The sequence below is a fragment of the Carassius auratus genome, chromosome 43, assembly GCF_003368295.1.
Source record: "Carassius auratus strain Wakin chromosome 43, ASM336829v1, whole genome shotgun sequence".
Taxonomy (NCBI): Eukaryota; Metazoa; Chordata; class Actinopteri; order Cypriniformes; family Cyprinidae; genus Carassius; species Carassius auratus.
In genome coordinates, this window is record NC_039285.1 from 19,762,854 (window position 1) to 19,773,452 (window position 10,599).

Consider the following 10,599-nt stretch of genomic DNA (forward strand, 5'->3'; position numbering starts at 1 on the left):
ACAACTGCATTGTCTTAGGTTACCCCACACGACCTGTGTCCAATGGACCAACCCCAGAAGAGCTGGAACAACAGAAAAGGTACAAACTTGGGATTATTTCTAGTGGTTTATGTTGTAATGCTTCTATGTGAAGTTTTTGTTCACTTCCTGAGGCATCAAGTGAATTGCCTGAAGTCATAGTCTCCCTTTGACCTCATTTAAGCACACACTCTCAAGGGGTTTTTGGTATTAACACTCAAGTATTTAGCTTTCAGTGAGACCCTGAAGTTATGGGGCAGAAGTCCGGGTCAGGCCTTCTGACACTTACAGTAGATCCTCTTCTTTCCTGCCTTTCTCTCCTCTTCTTTCTCCCTGCAAAACTGCAGGCTAAAAAAATCAAACACTAGTGTATTTTCGAACTTAAAATCTTCGATTTTTTTGTATTTTTGTCCTTTTGAAATTTTATTTTATGAACTTATATACCTGAAGTACCACTTTTAAGTTACTTTTTAAGTCCACCCTCAAAAATCTAAGAACACATTTGCATGTTTGTGATTCTTTGATGTTGGTTGGTCACATGACACAGTTAAACTAAATATTTAATTTATTTTACTGTTTCAGTAAAATTTTAATTTAATTGTACAATTATTTTAATTTTGTATGATTTAAAGCTGCAGTAGGTAACTTTTGTAAAAAATATATTTTTTACATATTTGTTACATGTCCTGACAGTAGAATATGAAACCGATAATCTGTGAAAAAATCAATCTCCTCTGGCTCCTCCCAGTGCGTCCTATTGCCATTTGCAGTTACGGACCGCTCCCGTTAAGAAACAACCAATCAGAGCTGCGGTCCGTAACTTTGTTTGTGTTCAAAATGTAGAAAAATGTTTATAATAAGCGAGTACACCATGAATCCATTTTCCAAACCGTGTTTTTAGCTTGTCCTGAATCACTAGGGTACACCTATAATAAGTGTTTATATTCAGACTATTTTAGATTGCTTCGGGGGTACCGCGGCGGAGTAACCCAGTACCTTTGTGATTCTTCATAGACATAAACAGAGAGAAGTAGCTCCGGCTACGATGTTCTTCCGCAAGGCGCAAGCAGTTCTGTTTATTAACCGCTAGAGTGTCAAAAGTTACCTACCGAAGCTTTAACTATTACCTTTATCAACTCAAAAATCTAATTTCAAATTGCAATATGTCAAAATAATTGCAATGGTTTCATGGTTTTTTTTTTTCCTGCAGATTGGAAATGCTGAGGTCGGAGCAGCTAGAGCGAGACAGACAAGAAAGAGACCGACTTGAAAGAGAGCGACTGGAAAGAGAAATACAAGAAAGAGAGCGACTGGAAAGAGAAAGACAAGAAAGAGAACGGCAGGCAGCTCCAGGTCAGCAGAAAGTGTTTTACCTCAACGGACAAGACTTTGTGTATTTGGATTATGAGATCATTGCTTAGAACTTATTAGAGAATAAATAATGTGTAAAACTACTTTGCTGTAGTTATAAAAGTATGTTGATAAACAATTTAAATTAAGTATGATTTAATAATATAACACTATGGTTGAGCTTTGTGAGCAATGCAGTTATTTGAATATGCACATTTGTTTTTTTATCTACTTATTACTAAATTAAATACTAAATTATTAATCAAATCGATAATTTGCCTATTTATTCGTGAGATAACTATTTTAATAGCATAATTGTGCTGTTGTTCTATAGTAGTCATTCCTCCAGCACCACCTTTGGCCCCTGGAGGCCCTCCGGCTCCCCCTGGACCTCCACCTCCCCCTGGGCCCCCTCCGTCTGGACCTCCACCTCCACCTGGACCTCCTCCCTCAGGAGGAGGAGCTCCACCTCCACCGGCTCCTCCTCTGCCCACTTCCGGAGGAGGTGGAGGTGGGGGAGAAGGAGGACTAGGTGGCGGGGGTCTCGCCGCTGCCCTGGCAGGTGCCAAACTCCGCAGAGTACCCAAGGTGAGACAATGAGTCAAAATAATGAGACACTTCCTGGTAACGTTATTTACAGTCTTGCTGACACCTGAAATCGAAATGCTTTTTTAGAGGCAGAGCGAGTTAATCGATTTTTAAATGTGGAATAACGTTTCCTGATGTACAGGTGTCATGCACAATCGTAAAACCAGAAATGTTATAATTAAGAAATATGATCAAATTAATATTTCATGTTGTAGAATGCAGAGAATGAACTCTAAAACTTGTAAAATAAAGACAATTTTTAAAAACTGCATCTGTTCATTCCTGGCTGCTGTTTTTGACTCAGTGCTTCCTCCTGCAGGATGATGTTGGTAGTGGTGGAGGTGGAGGGGGCCCTGCTGTGGCGCCAACTCCTAAAGCAGACAGCAGCCGCAGCAGTGTGTCTTTGCCCAGCGGAGGAGGAGGCCTGATGGGAGAGATGAGTGCAATTCTAGCACGAAGGTCGGTAGAAAATAAGATTCAAAACCATAAAGCTAATGTGTACACTAATGTATCTTCAATTCAGATTCCTTTTATTTCTGGTTGCTTTGCTGTTTTCTTGATGCTTTTGTGGGAGAAGTATAGTATCTAATTTCTTCCACGAACTTATAAGAGTTATTTGAATTGGGCTGCACTCTTCATGCTCTGGAAGCCTGTTTCCGCCACTAAATAAAACATAAAACAAGGTAATTGCGACTTTTTATCTCACGATTCATCCTTTTTTTTGTCAAATAACTTCGCAATTAAAAAAAAAATTCTCAGAATTGCGAGTTCATATCTGACTTTCCAGCACACAGTTGCAAGTTATTAAGTCAGAATTGTGTGATATAAACTCTTAATTGCGAGTTATAAAGTCAGAATTGCAAGATAAAAACTTGCAATTCTGAGAAAACAGAAAATCTGAATTGCAAGATATAAACTCGCAATTGTGAGAAAAAAGTCTGAATTCTGACTTCATAACTTGAAAATCTTGAGTTTCTTTCTCACAATCCTGATATAAAAGACAGTGTTTTATACAGTGGCAGAAAACGGGCTTCCATTTGAGTCAATAAAAAATATTTATTTTTAGTATGATTGCGATGTGTGCTTCACAACAATCAGTGGCAGTGTTGTGTCACCACTAAATAATAATTCTGAATTTGTGGAAGAATGGATTTTTAAAAACTGAAAATCATTTAGTTCCAGTTTTTATTTATTTATATTTTTTAATAAAGGAAACAATTATATATAAGAAATGTTTCTCAGTTGATTCTCAGGTTTGAAATGACATGAGGGTGAGTAATTGTTGACAGAATGTACATTTTTGTGTGAACTATCCCGTTAGTAATTCGTCTTTGCAATGAATGTATTACTGTAAATGTGCTTTCCTTTTATTTTACAAACTGAGGGTCGAAAGTTTTATTATATTTAACTGACATCATGCTCTGTTAGACTTTAACTAGTAAATAACCCATAATATTTCTTGAACTCTTTGGCTATGGTAAAAATGTGCTGTAAATGACTGTTGTCATTGTGTCTGTTGGCACAGGAGAAAAGCAGCAGATAAAGGGGAGAAGGCACCCCCCAAAGCAGAGGAGCCCAGTAATGTATGAACATCTTCAGTCATTATGGGTGATTGTGTCAGTTCCACAGACAAAGCACTTGTGTGTGTTTTTCCCCAAACCAGTGAAGTGTAAAAACAACCGTGCAGCCGATTCTAAAAATGACATTGGTCATATCAGTCAGTGCAAATTCCAACCCTGCCCTAAACAGTAACCTTAACTTTAGTATAGCATTGGTAGCTCATCCTCTTACGCTGAATTATTGTGACTGGAACCAACCAAGTTTTTTTGGAAAGTCAAAAATGTTCTTAAAAATAGACATTGAATTCAGAAATGAAATTGGCTGTAGGGTGTTATTTGTTTGGGGGGAAAATTCTGCAAAAAATCCTGTATTTCCAGTAAAATTCCTGTATATCCTGTAAATCGACCATTTAAAGTGCATGCTAAAGAGGTTTACTATAGACTTGAGATGGATTGTAGCCTCTATAACTGTAAATGTAAGTACTTAAATTAAAAAAAAAAAAAAACACTATTACTGACTGCTGAGGAAACACTCATTCTGTTCTCTGTCTGTTTCGGTTTCTTTTCCTTTGCATGATGATCTTCAGGATGATTCTGACGCTCAAGGCCCAGGTGGTAAGAACTCTATGCATTTGTGATTGGGATTTGTCACATTTAGATACTCACTGAGTGTTTTCTCATTATCTGTGATTTTTTTTCTTTAACAGAATTTAGGAGACCATGGGAAAAATCTGCCACAATGCCCAGGTGAACATTCATTTACAGACACCGGATGCTTTTTAGTTATATACTGAACTGCTGAAACTTTGTTTATATCAAGTACCAGCACTGAATCACCATAAGTCTGATGTTTAAAGAACTCCAGCTGTTGAGTGTGACTGTCTATAGGGTCCTGTAGTTTAAATTTAAAGTGAAGTATATATACAGTACATGTTTCAAACAGGACTAACTCCGCACCCAGAGGTCTGGAGTCACCCTTCTCCTCTAGCTCACTTACCAGGTACTTTTACTACAGTATGCTCTCAACTGGTTTTGGACTAACACTGCTGGCGTTCTTGGTTCCTTTGCTTTCATACATACATTTACCTAAACATGCAATAAAGTATAAACCACCCAAGTCAATCCAATACACTGATTTTACAAGAGAGTTTTGAACTCTCTTTAAAGGGATACTTCACCCAAAAATCTAAATTATGTCATTAATAACTCACCCTCATGTTGTTCCAAACCCGTAAGACCTCCGTTTATCTTCGGAACAGTTTAAGATATTTTAGATTTAGTCCGAGAGCTCTCAGTCCCTCCATGAAACTGTGTGTAATGTAAAAACATCATCAAAGTGGTCCATGTGACATCAGAGGGTCAGTTTGAATATTTTGAAGCATCGAAAATACATTTTGGTCCAAAAATAGCAAAAACTACGACTTTATTCAGCATTGTCTTCTCTTCCGTGTCTGTTGTGAGAGAGTTCAAAACAAAGCAGTTTGTGATATCCGGTTGGCGAACAAATCATTGGATGTAACTGGATCTTTTTGAACCAGTTCACCAAATCGAACTGAATCGTTTGAAACGGTTCGCATCTCCAATACGTATTAATCCACAAATTGCTTAAGCTGTTTACTTTTTGAATGTGGCTGACACTCCCTCTGAGTTAAAACAAACCTATATCCCGGAGTAATTCATTTACTCAAACAGTACACTGACTGAACTGCTGTGAAGAGAGAACTGAAGATGAACACCGAGCCGAGCCAGATAACAAACAACAGACTGACTCGTTCACGAGTCAAGAACCGTTTCTGTCAGAACCGAGGAGCTGATGATACTGCGCATGTGTGATTCAGCGTGAAGCAGACCGACACACAGAGCATCTGAACTGAACTGATTCTTTTGGTGATTGATTCTGAACTGATTCTGTGCTAGTGTTATGAGCGCGGGTAAACCGAAGGCTTGAATCAAGGGCAATCATCGCCAATGACGCCATTACGTCGAGCGCAAAAGAACCCGTGAACCAGTTTCTTCAACCGATTTATTGAATCGAACTGTCTGAAAGAACTACTGGTGATCCGAAAACCGATGCAACCAGTTCTTGACTCGTGAACGAGTCATTATCTGGATCGGGTCGGTGTTCATCTTCAGTTCTCTCTTCACAGCAGTTCAGTCAGTGTACTGTTTGAGTACATGAATTACTCCGGGATATTGGTTTGTTTGAACTCAGAGAGAGTGTCAGCCACCTTAAAAAAGTGAACAGCTTAAGTCATTTGTGGATTAATGCGTATTGGAGACATGAACCGTTTAAAATTCAGTTCGATTTGGTGAACTGGTTCAAAAAGATCCAGTTACATCCAATGATTCATTCGCGAACCGGATATCACAAACTGCTTTGTTTTGAACTCTCTCACAACAGACAGGGAAGAGAAGACAATGCTGAATAAAGTCATAGTGTTTGCTATTTTTGGATCAAAATGTATTTTCGATGCTTCAAAAATTCTAACTGACCCTCTGATGTCACATGGACTACTTTGAAGATGTTTTTCTTACCTTTCTGGACATGGACAGTATACCGTTCACACAGCTTCAATGTAGGGACTGAGAGCTCTCGGACTTAATCTAAAATATCTTAAACTGTGTTCCAAAGATAAACGAAGGTCTTACTGGATTGGGATCGACATGAGGGTGAGTTATTAATGACATAATTTTGATTTTTGGGTGAACTATCCCTTTAAGCTCAACAAGTCTCCATTTATCATAGGTACAGTAAGTATTATGAAGTATGTTTATGATTAAAATGACTTTCTGTTTCAATAATAATAATAATAATAATAATAAACAACAATTTAAAATGAAATTGAATTTTTAACAGCCATTATTCCAGTCTTGAGTGCCACATAATCCTTTAGGAATTATTCTGATATGCTGATTTGGTGCTTTAGAAGCATTATTAATTCTGTTTTTAAAATGTTGCTTTGCTGCTTAATATTTTTGTGTAAAGTGATATTTTTGTTCAACCTTCTTTGAATAGAAAGGAAATAGAAATGTCTTTATTGTCACTTTTGATCAATTTGCATCCTTTCTTAAAAGCACTGATTTATGCTCCAACACACATTTAGTTTTCAGATAAGCCTGGAGGACTTGATTAGTTTGATCAGTTGTGTTTAGTTAGGGTTTAATCTAAACTCTGCTGGCCTCCGGCCTTCCAGGAATTGATTTTGACATCCCTGGTCTGTAGGCTACCATGGTCTGTCTGAATACTTGATTCTGATTGGCTAGGTGTGCATAGAAATCTGAGATCCTGCTGAACGCATACAGAAACATCCATGAGTGTCATCCAAGAACTTGTCAACCCCGCCCTGCAACTTTTATTAATAAAATGCCTTCAATGCTGAATACTTCTCAGCAGTGAACTGGCAGCGTCACTGTTTTTTAAAAAACACATTCCCTTTGAGGCCCTGGTGATGGTGCCATGAAGGGCAGCTCATCAGCTGGCACAATAGATTATAAATATACCACACACACACAAACACAGAGCTGGTTCCGGTCGATTGGATTTGACTTGACATGTCTCATATAACTGGAGTGGATCTGAGATTCTGAGCTTGTTTGGCTTCATCTCGTGGGGCTTTGGAAATCTCTTTGGCTTTCTGTAGTGTCTTTAGATCTGTGCAACACTGTCATAGTATTACATGCTTTCTTCAACAGTTTTTCATGCTTTGTTTGAGGGTACTTGCAGTTTTCTTCAGGCTAGGATTTATTGGATTGATTCTGCTGCTATTCTCTTATTGTCCATTAGGGGAGCTCTGTTACTAACTATATTCCTTCTGTTCCCAGATCTGTGTAAGAGCCCATATTAAAGCTGTTTCCACATCCATGACTTTAAACCACAACTTCACTTTTTGACCAAATTCAGATATTAACCCTTCTAAATAGAATAGCAATTTTTTGCTTAGAATTAGCACCAAAAATACTAATTAGTATATGTACATCCTTGCATACATGCTCTTGCCCATTGGAAGAGGAATTTAAACTTTTTCAGGTAAGGTATATACATAAATATAGAAATTAACGGCACACACGACAGCCTTTTTGCAATTACATTTTTCCAGTTGAAGCCATGGAAGTGGATGAGACTTTGATGTTGGGTTTTCCTGTGAATAACTCTAAAAGTCATTTTGGACATCTTTAGACCAGTTTATTGCATTTTGGTATGGCGTACAGGGCTTTGCTTTCACCTTCGCTTTTTGTTCTCCTTTTCCCTTTTCTTTTTTCCTGTTTCTGTTTAATAATTACAGTCTTTCTGTATTTACAGGATGAAACCCAGTAGCCAATCAGCAGACTCCGAAAGTGGAGAAGGAGAGTCAGAGATGGAACGAATTAAACAGGTCAGAATCAAAGTCAGTAAACTAATAGCTAACCTTAAAGGTCAAAAGTACCAGTGCTTTGGGTGTGGATGTGTACCGTATTTTTTGGACTATAAGTCGCACCTTAGTATAAGTCGCATCAGTCTAAAAATACGTCATGATGAGGAAAAAAACATATATAAGTCGCACTGGACTATATGGCGCATTTATTTAGAACCAAGAACCAAGAGAAAACATTACCATCTACAGGCGCAAGAGGGCGCTCTATGGGTGTACTCACACTAGCCAGTTTGAACCGTGCCCGAGTGCGTTTGACCACCAAAGCGCGGTTCGTTTGACTAGTGTGAGTGCTCCGAATCGTGCCCGGGCGCGGCTCGATTAGAAGAAAAATTTCGCGCCACTAAAGGCGACACATCTGTTTAACAACAGGCTGTGAGAGGGCTGTGGACCAAACGACACAAAATTATCCACAAAGAAAACAGAGCGATGCACTCCATTGTGTTCATAGAGCGCCGCTCTTCCTGTTTATCCGGAAACCGTCGCACCATAATGACGTAAGCGTGCTCCGGCACGAATGCTGAAACCCTATATGTGAGTGCAGGCCAGAGGGGGAGTGGGGAGGGGGGACAATCGTACTCGGGTCCGGTTCATGGCAACTGTGCCTAGTGTGAGAACACCCTATGTCTTCAGTGTAGACTACAGGAGCACTGAGCAGCATAGAGCGCCATCTCGTGGCTGTAGACGGTAATGTTTTCTCTTGATTCATTTCTCTTGGTTCATTTCAAATTAATTTTGATAAATAGGTCGCACCTGACTTTAAGTTGCAGGACCAGCCAAACTATGAAAAAAAGTGTGACTTATAGTCAGGAAAATACGGTATATATATAATATGATCACCTGTGCTTCTGCTTCTCAATTAAATTATTTATTTTAGAGACATTAGAATTTTATTTTTTCTTTTACATTTTTGTTTTGTGACAACCCTGTAGATATTACCATGATTTTACTCAACATGGAGGTTTTGTCATGTGAACATGAATTGGTTTATAACTGTCCATCTGATTGTTTAGGAACTGCTTGAGGAGGTGAGAAAAGAGCTTCAGAAGGTTAAGAATGAAATCATTGGAGGTGAGAACATCATTTTCTCCCTGTGTTTTCCTTCCTGTCCCTGTTGTTTCAAATGAAGATTCATTTCTGTATTAATTTATTGCTGTGTGTCCTTTCACAGCCTTTATTCAGGAGCTACAGAAACGAGGCTCTACATAGTCCCACATAAACTGATGAGAAGGGATCACTCAGTCCTGAGAACCCAGGGATACACACACACTCACACACACACACACACACACACACCCAGGGACTTAACCCTTAATCATTATCATTCAACACAAGATGAGCTTTCTTGTACCTTTACCTGCCAATGTTTTCTTTCACATTTTGTTTCCCATTTAATGTTTTACACACCATACACATTGTCACCTTCATGCTTGATTCCTATAAAACACTGTGCAAGAATCCTCATCATAAACTCAAGACTTGCCTAAAGTTATTGTATTCAGGGAATATAGCATATCAACTATCCCAGTGACTGTAATTGCCATATACAGACCTGCAGAGGTATGATGTGACAATAAGGAAGCGAAAACAAGATGGATCTTAGAGAAAAAGACCTGCAGTCACACACACTATCTTCCACACACACACACACACACCTTGGATCGTCCGCATCATCAGGTCAGGTCCCACTCTTGCGCTTTATGCTGGGAAATTTTCACATCAGACCTGGTTTAGGGAAGACAAAAGCATATTTCTCATTTGAATTTGAAGCTCAGAGCTGTGTGTTTCATTTGTGTGGATGCATGTTTGTGTTTATGGATGTATGACTGCACTTGACTCTGTTTATCAGTGCCATCTTGTATGCGGTCACCTGATCGGGTGGTGTGAATAGCTTCAGCCCTCATTCGAGATGTTTTTAAACTTTGTGTTGAGATATGAAATAATATGGCCATGATCATTTTTGTCTTTTGGCCATGCCAAACTGCCTTGGAAAATACATATACATATAAATATATATTTGTTTTGAGGGAAAAAGATAGAAAACTTGAGATAATGTTTCTATTTTAATTGAAATGATTGGTGAATGGGGATTTATTTTGATTATAATGTTTTCAGAGATTATTTTCAGTTTTCTGTTAATTTTTTTTCTATAGGATATAGGCTTTTTACACTGAAATATATGAAGAAAATTGCGTAGAGACACTGGATTAGATGCCTTTATAGTCAAATACAGCTGCTTCTTCTACTGCACATGTGTCTGCCTCTTTTTTTTTTTCTTGTTGTTTTAACAACCACATTTCACAAGAAAAAGCATATTTTTATGGCCTTGCCACAAACACATTTGGTTTATTCACTAGATTTTATTCTGTTGATTTAACTGTTAGTGGTTAATACAGACACATGTACTGTCATCCACACATACTGGGCATAATAAAAACAGCCTTGTTATGAAATCCAGGAAACAATTTCTTTGACTATATATATGTTTGTTTAGCTGTGGCTGAGAGAGCAACAGCAGAAGGATAATGAGCGATTGTTTCCTGTTATGAATGGACCCAAGCAAATGGTCAACAATTACTATCTCACTCTGCTTTTAGAAGCCAATCCTGATAAACACATTTGATTTCAGAGTAGAAGATTAGAATAACCTCAACAATAGACCAAACCGAGTGCAA

At 38.3% G+C, this 10,599-nt stretch overlaps 1 protein-coding gene across 6 annotated transcripts in view; it reads left to right on the forward strand.

The window, feature by feature from the left end:
• Positions 1 to 10,174, forward strand: part of LOC113061848 (vasodilator-stimulated phosphoprotein-like) — a 40,958-nt gene extending 30,784 nt beyond the window's left edge. For 2 of the 6 annotated variants that reach the window (XM_026231314.1, XM_026231313.1), the window contains 11 exons: positions 19 to 79; positions 1,229 to 1,371; positions 1,703 to 1,956; positions 2,276 to 2,415; positions 3,482 to 3,539; positions 4,103 to 4,130; positions 4,223 to 4,262; positions 4,459 to 4,515; positions 7,816 to 7,888; positions 8,938 to 8,995; positions 9,096 to 10,174. In XM_026231314.1, coding sequence (XP_026087099.1) covers positions 19 to 79; positions 1,229 to 1,371; positions 1,703 to 1,956; positions 2,276 to 2,415; positions 3,482 to 3,539; positions 4,103 to 4,130; positions 4,223 to 4,262; positions 4,459 to 4,515; positions 7,816 to 7,888; positions 8,938 to 8,995; positions 9,096 to 9,133 — 950 coding nt within the window. In that variant the 3' untranslated portion in view covers positions 9,134 to 10,174. The remainder of the gene's footprint in view (positions 1 to 18; positions 80 to 1,228; positions 1,372 to 1,702; positions 1,957 to 2,275; positions 2,416 to 3,481; positions 3,540 to 4,102; positions 4,131 to 4,222; positions 4,263 to 4,458; positions 4,516 to 7,815; positions 7,889 to 8,937; positions 8,996 to 9,095) is intronic. The other 4 variants (XM_026231316.1, XM_026231315.1, XM_026231317.1 and 1 more) reach the window with 4 other exon arrangements.
• Positions 10,175 to 10,599: the final 425 nt, after the last annotated feature.